Source organism: Psittacula echo (genome assembly GCF_963264785.1).
Source record: "Psittacula echo genome assembly, chromosome: 3".
Lineage (NCBI taxonomy): Eukaryota > Metazoa > Chordata > Aves > Psittaciformes > Psittacidae > Psittacula > Psittacula echo.
In genome coordinates, this window is record NC_137736.1 from 99,121,994 (window position 1) to 99,134,361 (window position 12,368).

The 12,368-nt window shown below is 41.9% G+C and overlaps 1 protein-coding gene across 9 annotated transcripts in view; it reads left to right on the forward strand.

Moving 5' to 3' along the window:
• The window catches only part of FNDC3A (fibronectin type III domain containing 3A), a 118,547-nt gene extending 111,362 nt beyond the window's left edge, over positions 1-7,185 (forward strand). For all 9 annotated transcript variants that reach the window (XM_080613263.1, XM_080613259.1, XM_080613260.1 and 6 more), the window contains 5 exons: positions 12-295; positions 1,662-1,871; positions 3,267-3,433; positions 4,019-4,146; positions 6,852-7,185. In XM_080613263.1, coding sequence (XP_080469389.1) covers positions 12-295; positions 1,662-1,871; positions 3,267-3,433; positions 4,019-4,146; positions 6,852-7,163 — 1,101 coding nt within the window. In that variant the 3' untranslated portion in view covers positions 7,164-7,185. The remainder of the gene's footprint in view (positions 1-11; positions 296-1,661; positions 1,872-3,266; positions 3,434-4,018; positions 4,147-6,851) is intronic.
• Positions 7,186-12,368: the final 5,183 nt, after the last annotated feature.

A 12,368-nucleotide genomic window follows, 5' to 3' on the forward strand; every position in this document is an offset into this window, starting at 1 on the left:
TGCCTTTGCAGGCGGTGAATGTTGCAGGTGCAGGCCCTTTCAGTGAAGTAGTGGCATGTATGACTCCAGCCTCTGTACCTGCAGTTGTGACTTGTCTTCAGGGACTAAGTGAAGATGAAGTTGAAAGTCCACACTATTCTCCTTCCACATGCCTTGCTATAAGCTGGGAAGAGCCTTGTGACCACGGATCTGAAATCCTTGGCTACAGCATAGACTTTGGAGATAAGCAGCCAATAACTGTTGGGAAGGTTCTGAACTATTTTATAGATGGCTTACAGCCAGATACTACCTACAGGTATGCCCTACACAGCTACTTGACAGCCTTACAAGTATTTAACATTAATGCTGGCAATTTGAAGAGCCACTGCTTTCTGTGTCAACAAGCTATAAAAAGCAGGAGCTTCTATTGCAGAGGTAGTTCTGTGCAAAGGCCAGGTTGGATAGGGCTTTGAGCAACCTGGTCTAGTGAAAGGTGTCCCCTCCACTAGGGACCATGTTCCATCTTGTTCCATCTAGTTCCAGCCCCGAGGGAGTGGGGTTGGAGCTAGATGATCTTTAAGGCCCTTTCCAACCCAAACCATTCTGTGATTCTATTCTAAGATTCTACTTACAGAAGTGCTTTTATAGAAAACATTGCATATATTAACCTTAGTTCTGTGCTATAATACATTATCATAATGTTAAATATTACTGTAGTGAAGGAGAAACATTTATTCATAAGCCTGCACACATTTGTGTTTCAATATTTTGAAATTGTGTGATTGACAGCTGCACAATGTAATTACTGTGATTACTTTTTTTCAGTTACCTAGATACAGTTACCTAGATGTTTTAGGCAAGCAAATGTTCATTGGCTCACTTTGTTCTCTGTGGCTACCTGTGAGATATGCAAAGAGCCTCAGATTTCTGTTTTCTGCTTTTTTATTTTTAGAAATTAATTTACTAGCTAATCCTTTTAATTCTTACTTGTGTAAACCTAATGCCAGCATTGTTTTACATGGACTATCAAAAAAAAAATCCCTGAATTTTGAGTTCTACAAACCCCTCAGCCATGTGTCCTTTGACTTCTAGTTTCCCCCTCTCCCTTTCAAAGCAGAACCAAGTTAGCTTGTGTTTGCAGCACCCAGAGATGTGTTACTAGTGAAAAGAGCAACAGAGGTGGCTGGGCACCATGACTTTATTATCACACAGTTCAGAACCATTCCAGAACGCACGTAAAACTTCCCTGTAGTCATCCTTGAGCTCACCTCATATAATAGCCAAAGATAAGGATTCATTTGTTTTGGAGGTGGGGTTTGTTTCACCTTCCCTCATCTTTCCAACGTGGCTATAAAAAATTTTGGTACAAAGCCTGCAGGGTCAGGAAGTTGGACCGCTCTTGAAGTGGCTGAGAGAGTTTTTATGTCTTTTCACTAATGTGAATGATGCAGATATGCTAACAAATTTTTATTTTGGGTCAATCTAGCTCCTTAAACTGTGGCAAGAAAAGTGACACTCCTGCATACTCATGACAGTCTGTCAAACCGTAATATTGGTCTTCACTGTAGGAAGTACCATCTATTTGGTACCATTGTTCTCTCTTGAATGTGAATGATGGCAATGACCAGTTATTTTTCAGAATCTAATTTCAAGTTAATTTATTCTCTCTTTTAAAATACCAGAGTACGAATTCAAGCCCTGAACAGTCTCGGAGCAGGTCCTTTCAGCCACACCATAAAACTGAAAACAAAGCCTCTTCCTCCAGATCCACCTCGACTGGAATGTGCTGCGTACAGTTCTCAGACTCTCAAGCTGAAGTGGGGAGAGGGAACTGCAAAAGCACTAACTGACTCCATTCAGTATCACCTTCAAATGGAGGATAAGAACGGAAGGTTGGTTTTGGCATCCTTTTAATCTGCCCTGTGTCACTGTGGTCTGATGCTTGGGAGATGGCAGCAAAGGGCAAAATTCTATATGCTTTGCTGAATTTACCACAGACATAGAAAAACATCTCATCTGGCAAGGCCAGAAGGGCTCTAGTGTTCCATGCTGGGAAGTACAAGATCAAAAACTTCATAGTTTTTATTTATAATTCAGTATGAAGAGTTTAATGAAATGTTTCATACCAGCACGCTTTTCTTTCTCACATTTGGTCAAGTGTTTTGTCAAAGTATCAAGTCTAATCAGTCTTGTGGATTTTATATACTTAATAGTGGAAGGGGTGAATTCTTTCCTCTCTGTTGTCTGTATATGCACTTATTTTTAGTGGAAAATAAACTCATATAGTACAATGTATTATTTTAAGGGATCCTTTCTCTCATGTTAAATCGGAACGTAAGCTGAGATGGTACAGCAAGTACCCTTGCCTAAATGGTAAAATGAACAGTAGTTCCACACTGTGTACTGCGTCTGAATCTCTGAGTAGCTTTAGTTTGACAGCAAGACAAGACATCTACTAGGTGAATTTGCTCTGCAGTGAGGAAAAGAAATTAGACTCTTAACTGGAAAGAAATTCATTACCATTACTAGAGACTAGGTAGGTGCAGGTACTATCTGTTTTAAATGTAAAAGAAAAGAAAAAGTTGAAGTAGAAGATAACCTCTGCAGGAAGAGATGAACTTGTGTCCTGGGGATACCAAAATTGAAAATCGAATGAGAGCTGCCATGATCAGTCTGTGCAAGAATTAGAACATGAAGGAGAGTGGCCGGTCTACAAAGCTCCCACAATAGGACTTGGTGTGTGCTGCAAGTGTGACTCTGGCCTCCTCTGCAGGTCTGAGTGAGCTTCATCAGTCACCCATCTCTGACAATGATGTGCAAGAGCAGTTGTATCCATGACCCCTTCTTAGTAGTAAGGGAGATTTGCAAAGGGGCAAAAAGCTAAAATGTAATTACCTAATTTTGAAAAGCTAAAGATGCTGAGGAACTAGATGGCCAAAAAAAAAAGCAGTGTACGCAGCTTGCTGAGAGAGCTGCTGTCCTTTCCCATTGGCTTAAGTGCAGAAGGGTTTCTGAAAATGCTCAGGATCATTTTGCCCAGACACAATCTGTAGTACTCTTTGTGTAAAAGAGATTTTTATTTCAAAGACATGAGAAATAAAAACTTGGCCCTGGAAAACAAGCTTATTGTTGTGTAGTAATGCCAGAACACCGTTTAACTCTGCAATAAATATTTCTGTGCTTCTCATTAGATTCTGGGAAATTATGGGAATAGATTTCATGACTAAACTGTAGCTTCTTTGGAGGTCCTTTCTGTGTTTAAAATAAGCTACTCTTTCCGTTTCCAGGTTTGTATCCTTATACAGAGGACCATGTCATACATACAAAGTACAAAGGCTCAGTGAGTCAACATCATACAAATTTTGTATTCAGGCATGTAATGAAGCTGGTGAAGGTCCCCTTTCTCAAGAATACATTTTCACTACTCCCAAATCTGTTCCAGCTGCCTTGAAAGGTAAAGGTGCTTCTTTCTTCATTTGGGGGATGAGGGGATGACAAGTTGGTTTTAGAGTTATGTTGTATGTGGGGTATTTAAGATGCTAAGCCCTTTTCCAGATGCAGGTAGGGACAGCAAGGAAATGTTCCTTCATTGCCTAAAGCTTCTAAAATATTCGCTCAAAAAATGAGAGAGGTGGGATTTAATGAGTTCTTTGACATGGGAAGGTTTTTTTCTTAGAATCATTGCTTAGCAGGAGAGAGTGACCAGGCTGTTACAGTAAGGTGAGGTGAAAATTCTTCCTACAATGTTTAGTATAATTTTAAGCATAGCAGCTATGGGTTGGTTGGGGTTCTTTTGCATATGATACACACGTGCAGTGCTTTCTGTTGGATGATACCTAAACAAGCAATAGAGACCTGTGTGAATTGTTAGTTGTTGTTCCAGAAAATGTTGCAGGAAGAACATACTTGAATCTGAATCTTTCGTTTCTCTGAGACAAGATAGCAGATAGAATACTGGATTTCACAAGTGGTCAGAACATAACAGCGTTAGGTGATTGGGAAAGCAGAGCTCACTTTCACCTCTGTTTGCTCCTTTCAGCGCCAAGAATAGAGAGGATAAATGATCACACTTGTGAGATCACATGGGAGGTTCTGCAGCCCATGAAGGGTGATCCCGTTATCTACTGTCTTCAGGTCATGGTGGGAAAAGACTCGGAATTCAAACAGGTATGATGTGCTTCAGTTACTATATTTTAATTCCATTAGTATTTGTGGTAACTAGTTTAGATTATAGATTATTGTGTTGACAATATGGATTTAGGCACCATGCTAACTTTTTGTTACTAAGTAATAAAAAGTAGTACCTCCTAAAACCATTGTCAGAGAGAAAAAAGACGTAAGGAATATAAACATTGCACTAAGTTGCACCTCACCTCAGGTGGTGAGGGAATTTCAGGAAACTGAAAAAAAAGAAAACATCCACTCAGTGGTACCAAAATGAGACTTGTGAGAAAAAGGTCAAAGGGCTCTCTTTGCACCAAGAGCTGTCTGAAGGCAGTAAGCAGTATTATAGAAGTTTTGACTTTGACAGTCATACTTCTGTACAGAGAACCGCAGGTAGGAAAGAGCCCCTACTTACGCAATGTAGACATTCAGCTGTAGGGAAACTTTTAATGTAATTCAGTGATTAGTTTTTTACCATAGGACCATTTCAGTAGTAGGGCATGCTGTGTTACTATAAGGGTCAAGCAGTTGTGGGTGTGTTTTAATTTCAGGTTTGATTATCCAAAGATACAGCTGGGAACCCAAGCTACAAATATGTCTGTATTTAAAAGAGGATGGGCAGTGCTAATTTTGCTTCCCTATAAACTGCCTGATAACTGACATGAAATCAGGCTTAGAAACTGTTTCACACTGTTAAGCAATCAGGTTTCCTTCCAGAAAGGAAACACAATTCTAGTTTATTATAATTTTATTACAGGTCAGTACTAAGTAAGTTTTGCATGTGCTTTGGCAGATTATATGCCTTAATATTTTCATAATTCATAACTTCCTAGTGTAGTGCTATGTCTGTTGTGTCCATTTGTTAAATTTCTCAGTAAAAAATGAACCATACTCCAAGGTATTTGTTACCTTGCCATGTGGATATTCTTTATGGTAACCTTAAAATTGGAAATGCAGTATGAAATCTGTAATTGAGGTATGGTCAGTGCTGCTTCTTGACACGGAGTCAAATCAGGCTGTGATCAGCAATGTGCATTGCTCAAAGCCAGATGAGCTGGACAAGAAACTAAAGGTTACACTTTAAGCCTGAAAATAACAGAGTGGACTGAGGTGCATGATTCCTTTTTGCTCTCCAGAGCAGTTCAGCACAGTGCATTAAAATAAAATGAGGAGACGAGTTTGCAAAACTTAAAATTGGAACAGTCAAGAAGTAAACACCATGTAAGTGGCCTTTAAGATACTTAGACATGATGGTAACAGTTTTCTTTGATGTGAACAAAAAATAAGTCCTGGAAGTTCACTACAAGCTATTTACTACCACTTCCCTGCCTAAACTTCACTCTCCTCTCCCCGCTGATCCATCAGCCAAGTTGCTCATGCGTTGCTCCCTACATGATTAAGACAAAATAAGTTAGTAATCTGTTGTTTGAGCTATATACATCAGTCAAGCTTTTCAGGGGTTAGGAAGCGACCCTATAAAAACTCTAGCAAACATGTTTGAGGGGAGGGCAATTTCTGGCAAGGAAACTGGGGACAAGTAGCTGTGGCCAGTCACCCATGCCTACTCTATATAGGCTGTGTGTGTCTGTGCCCTGTTTGCTTGCTACCAAACGCATGATACAAATGATCAGAATTGGAGGAAGCTGCACTCCCAATGACCTGCCCTGTCTCAGGGTGAGAGCAATTTCTTGAGAGAAAGGAAAGTCTCTAGGTTACAGGTTCCAGTAAAGCTCAGCTGCCTTGGCTGTCAGAGGGCTTTCTAAGTCTGTGAGGAGCCACAGGCACAGCAAGAGCTCTTCAAACAACAAAATTGGAAGAGATTTCCTGCTTCTTTCATTGAATGGTTGGTAGTTTGCATTTGCAAAATACTGTCTAAAGGATGATAACTGCAAGGAAAACTTCTGCATGATGTGGTATTTCTGTATTCTGATAATGAGGTGTGAAGGGGTTTAAAGAGAGAAATCAATGCACTACCCACCTAATAGCTCAGTACCTACTGATACACCTGTAAATGGAAAATCGCACCTGCATGGGGATGGGATTTCATTGGCTTCTACGGGACTTTATGTAGCTGCAAATTAATAAATTTGAAAAACCAGCATTTGGATTTCATTGAATTAGGCACTCAGTGTGAACTCACATTAACCAGATGACTGGGAAACCCTTGGAGAAACACCCTGACAAGTCATCTATGTCTTAGGATCTGATGAAATTGAGAATCACAGAGAAGACTCCTTAGAGCTTTCCTGAAACAGTGGTTACTGGGATAAATGAATAGTATTTTGAACACAGGATACTGCAGCTACAATAAAGTATGTTGCATTGGATTAGACTTAATGTAGTAGCTTGATACAGAGTTAATTGCCTAAAATCCTCTGATGCAGTATTGTAGATTACATCCCATGGTGTAGTATTTACATTGGAAGTGGTCAGTAAACCAACACCAGGTCTTCTGACAGTTAATTCAGTGTGTACTCACCATGCTGTAGAAGCTCTTGTAGTACTTCTCCTGGGTTTCACAAAAAGGACTGAAGCCTTTACCTGGCATTTAAATTGCACTTGTGAGCTTTTTGTCCATTTTCTTTTGCATGGGTGAAAACACTTGTGAGAAGTCCCCCTTTTTACAGTTACTTCCCCCATAAATAAACCAGACAGATGTGTACATAGGACGTTTTTATTAGATGTATCTGTTTTATCTTTAATGCCAGATTTATAAGGGTCCGGACTGGTCGTTCCGATACACGGGCCTCCAGCTGAACTGTGAATACCGTTTCCGCACATGTGCCATTCGCCAGTGCCAAGAGATAGGAGGTCACCAGGACCTGATAGGCCCCTACAGTGCCCCAGTGCTATTCATCTCTCAGAGGACTGAACCACCGGCAAGCACCAAGGACACTGTGCAAACCACAAGGACACAATGGTCACAGAGCGACCAAGTGTGCGCTGCTGTCATCCTTGCACTTTTTGCTATCTTTTCCATTCTGATTGCTGTTATCATTCAGTACTTCGTAATAAAGTGAAGAAGAGAGGTTTATTTTAGAACACTGCCCATTACATTTTACTTTCTCATAATCTAAAAGTAATTCTGTTCTCCTGCTTTTACAAAAAAAAAAAAAAAAAAACCAAACAGGCATTTAGCACCGGCATTGGGACTGATGCAGACCTTTTTGGCTACTTTAAAATGCTTACCGGTAGGTATAGGCTGGCACATGTTATTAGAATGCAAGCCACAGAAATACAATCTTTTCTTTAATATGCCTTCTTGCAGTACAAACTCTGTATGGGGCAGGCAAGGTGCATTTAATGACAAGGGTTTGACCAGTAAACGTCAGTGTAAGAATGGTTTCCTGACCCACACTTGTTGTAAGGGTTGCTACCATCACAGGGAAGAATGTGTAATCGCATTGAAAACTTACACTAACAAACTTGTGCTGTATACAATATTAATCTGATGCTGTGAAAGCAATTTAGCGCTGTATTTCTACCTCCTCATTTGTCTTAATTATTTGGGAAGCAGGATTTATGCTGAAAAACAGAAGGGTCTTTTCTCAGGCAGCAAATAATAAACTGGATGGAAGAGTATGCATGAAGGAAGCTTCTTACTGATAAATGTGGAGTTCTTCACTGCAAGTAGATGTTTTCGAAAGACTACAAGGGGATGGCACAAGTGGTTTATCTTGCCCCCAGGATTTGATGTTTACTTACAAAAATGCCTCTTTTACTTCTCAAAAATAGAGAAGGGAGAGTGTGAGAGAACTTCTTAGACTTCCTACTTAAATTGAAAAACACATTTCCAAAGTTGACCTTTGATTGGATGCAGTTTATACAGATGTCTGTGCCCTCTGATTTTGGCTAGTTAATAGGTTTTTGAGATAAAATTCATCATTGAATTTTTGCTGTTTCCCCAACATTCACTTGCCATATCCACCAGAATCAAGCACTGCCTTTTATTTTTTGTTTTCTCTCTGTCTTTCTTTCTTTCTCTCTCTCTTTCTTTGGGGCACCAAATCAGAAGATGAAGCATAGTAATTTGCACCAGAAAACTTAAAAGCTGCTTTTTTCTTGAGATCCTAATGTTTAATGTAATGTCTCTTTGGATACTGTACCAAATCGTTGATTGCATGTAGTTAATGTTGCATTAGAGCACTTTGCAATTGCATAACTCATCATTGTTTTGTGAGCTTGCGTTTGTGAGTTCTTGAATGACCAGACTGAATTTTATCATCTCGCTGGATGTCAATGATTGCCAGTGACACAAAGCTTGTAGTGAAACTATCTTTAAAAGAAAAAAAACTCCTTGTCTCATCACACTTACGTTATTTGTTATACACTTTGTAATTAGCTACTCTTAATTTATTTGAGTTACAAGATAGTGGATCATTAATGACTTCTAGTTGTGTTCAATTTAGCATTCTTAATGGTATTAAACACTTCTGTTGGTCTTAATAATAATAAAAAAAGGAACCTCTGTCTTGTGCTTTGAAGATCTCTGAAGAATTTCTCTTATATTAGAACGGGCATGTATTGTAATTGTTTATACGTCCAACGATCTGTGCTGTAGAATAATGTTGCTGAGTTTCGTTACCTTTAAAACAACAGAAGAGAAGAAATGGCGAAGAACTCGGCCTCCGCGTGGCGAGAGCGCTCTGTCTTTAAGATGTACTGTATGTTTACACTTTATTTCCAATCTGTCATTTGTACGTATAGGCTGATACCTTCCCACAGGATAACTGATGTTTTCTAGAACCTTCTTCAAAGTGCCATGTTTGGCAGTGCAAATGAGGTTGCGTGTAAGAGCCCAGAGATTTCTTACGGTTGAATGTCTAAAACGGTAAGATTTGTTACTACAGTTAATCTGCAGTGACTTCTGTTTTTCATAGTAAAATTCAAATGAGCTCCTATTTTTGATAGTCATTTAATAGTGTATTTGCCATTTAAGCCTCAGTGCATATTACTGCATTGAAGACAGTTTTTAATGTAATCTTAATTTTACCTCATATACTGTACATTCCAAAAATAAATCAAGAGAAAAAGAGAAAAACTCTAAACTTTTTAAAATGTTATAGATACACTACCAAACATATCACTTTACAATTGTACAACGTCGGACTCCATGAAGACGAACCTGTATAGTCTGATAGAAAATAACATGAAGTATGTAGCAAAGTATCTTTAAAACTCTGTGGAAAATAAAAGTATCATTCTTTTTTGTGGTGGTTGGTCTGTGCTTTTGGTGTGTATCGCCGCCGCTGAAGCGCGTGCTCATTCCGTAGCGGCTGCCCTTGGCTGGGCCAGAGCTGATGGTGGCAGCTCCCTGGGGCAGGGGGACCACAGGGAGGGGTGGTGGGTGCAGGGGCTGAGGCCTGAGGAGCAACGCTGCCCCTTGGGTGTTGGTGGGGAGTGAGGTGGCCATGTCCCCTGCTGGTGTGAGGAGCAGCAGTGAGGGTGAGCCATGGCGAGTGGCTGTGTTTGGCACTGTTGGTGTAGGTGTTCATCCCCATCATGGCTGTCTGCCTGGGGCTCCTCATGGTAAGCACGGTGGGTAATGTCCCAGCAGTGCGGGGCATCCATGCTGTCACAACATGAAGACACCATCAATCAACCTTCTGCCCGAGCAGCATAGCTGTCTCGGCCCTGCTCACCCTCCTGGGGCTGTCCATGGATTCCATGGCCTCTGGCCCTGGCCCTTCATGCAGCTGCTGTGCTGCCTTACTCACTAACTCCATGGGGCTGCACCTGCATCCTCCACATCACCACCCTCACCATGGAGCATTACCTCACCATTTGCTTCCCCTGAGGCCAAGGTGGCTGTCACCAACCACCAGGTAAAGGCTGCCATCGGCATCCTCCGGGTCTTCACCTTCTCTACCAGCCCCTTTCTTCTTCCTGGTCAGTGTGGGGCAGCCTGACAACCATAGTGACTTCAGCCATGACTGCAAGCTCACACCACAGGCCATAGATCCCGGCCTGCTGGCCACCATGTTCTGGGTCAGTCACACTTGCCTCTGGTTTCATCAGCCGGGAGCTGTGGTGGAGAAGCCCACACTCCTGCACAGGGCAGGGATGGTGCAGGGGAACATCCCAGCCACGCTACCAAGCCCTCCAGTGCTCCGAGGGACCGCTGTGGCCTGGTGTAGCACTGCACATCAGCAGTGTGACTGCCGACCCAGAAACAGCCTTTTCTGTACTTCACCAGGCAGAACTGAGTATGAAGCAGTCTGCAGCTTCAGAGAGACTGAGGTAACATCAACCACATCCTCCAGTGGGCACCTCTAGGCACTACATTCTGAAAAAGAAGGTTGATTTTCTTAGTGTCTTTCGTAGCTCTCCAACGAGTAAATCCACTGGTTGCCCACGGAGGTTGAAAAGCAGCAACTTAACCTTTATGAGCCGCTGGCAGAAAAATCACCTAATACCAAAGCGCTGTTACAGGATGTAGGATGCTGTTAATTTTTAGTTCATTTTCTTAGTCCTAAGTTCATTAACATAGCATCAGGCTCTGGGAAGTTAGACATCATAACCTGATCTGGGGCTTTAAACTCTGTAAACAGGGACCAACTGAAAGAAAAAAAGAAAGAGAAGAACAAAGAAATCCAACTATTGATTAATAAGCATACAACAAAATGCCCTGGTCATTTTTTGTCCCTACCTCTCATGAAGGTTTTACATGCTACATGGGAGACTTCTTTTACCAAGGATGTAATCAGCTTAACATTAGCATAGGAAAATGGAAAGAAACAATAAGCTCGAGAGAGTACATTTTGCTAAGTTAGTTGAGGATTTACACTGGAGTCGGCATAAGGTTTTCCAACAGAAACACACATGTCAAATAAGGTCTCTTACTTATATACCAGCAACTCATCCCCCATACCTGTAAGAGTTCAGATATTCCTATCACTTCCTCATCACCGCAGTATTTGGTAAATGCTAGCAGCATGTCTCCACTGTCTCATGGTCTGGACTGTGCTTACAGGAGCAACACTGGTGGTATGTCTGTGCTTGCCCCCTGATAACCCTTGTTAATTAGCATGTCTGTGCTTCAAAGATGTAACCATGGTGGTTACTATATGCTGGAGTTCCCTGCAGTGATGTTTGCTGCCACAGGAAGGCAGAATTCAGTGTCCAGCTCAGACATCTCAAGACGGCAAAGTTGAGCCTGAGCCTTCTCTGGGTTTTAAAAACCCCACCAGTTCTCCATTTAACAATCCACAGCTCTGAGTCACTGGATAAAAGAAAAGAAGACAGAAAAACCCCTAGCTCACTGCACACACATTGAGCTTGCTTTGTTGGCTTCATACTGGGCAAGATCAGTTGTCTGCAGGGCTTGGTTTGGGGATGCTTTTGCTGGGGAGGAGAGCATCATTAAAATGTTGTAATGAAAGAAGAGCTGGTATTTTCTGTTTGAGCAAGTTACTTTTAACAGCAATCCTAGTAAATGTATGTAGACTGAGGAGGAAAAAAGCTTTGTCACGTTTATACGTAGCCATGAAGCTTCTTCTACATGCCTGTGGTGTCCTGATAATGACTCTTCCTTTATCACCAGTTACGAATTGCGCTGGGAGGTAAACACTTGCCAGGCAGAAATTTCCATAGGTACCACAAGCAGGAGGTGTGAGCAGGAGGAGGGAAGGAAATGCCCTTTTCCAGGGCAGAGAACCCTGGCACCCGCCTGCTCTCTAAGCCTGCTGGGTGTCCGAGCAGAGCCCTGTACAGGTCCCTTGTGGCTGGGACCCTGTCTCGCTACTCGTGGGGTGGACATGTTCCTGCCAGGAGCTTCAGGCTTGGGCTGCTCCTGCTCAGCCTCCGGCGCCGCAGCAGGAGGCTGCTTCTCCCAGCGGCAGACTGTGGAAATGGTCTGGTTTCCTGGGAAAGTCATTTGAATCCCTCTTATAAATATTCCTTTTGCATGCTTAGTAGAATATCAGCGCAGCAAACTGCACTCGTGAGCTGGCCATGCCTTTTTGTTAGTGCTCAGTCAACACCAGGTCAGATGCTTAGGAAACGGATGGAGCTTGGGGAGTTTCCAGGCCTGGCACGGCTGCCTCTGGGGATGGTGTAAGGAGGAATGTTGTAAATGAAAACAGAATAGCCCTGTCTGATTTATTCCCAGGAGTCCCATGTCCAGGTGCAGCCTCAATTATTGATACAAATCAAGACAAAGATGGTTAAAAAAAAAAAGGTAAACAAAGCACCCAAACCGAGAAAAGCCACAGAACCAAAGAAAG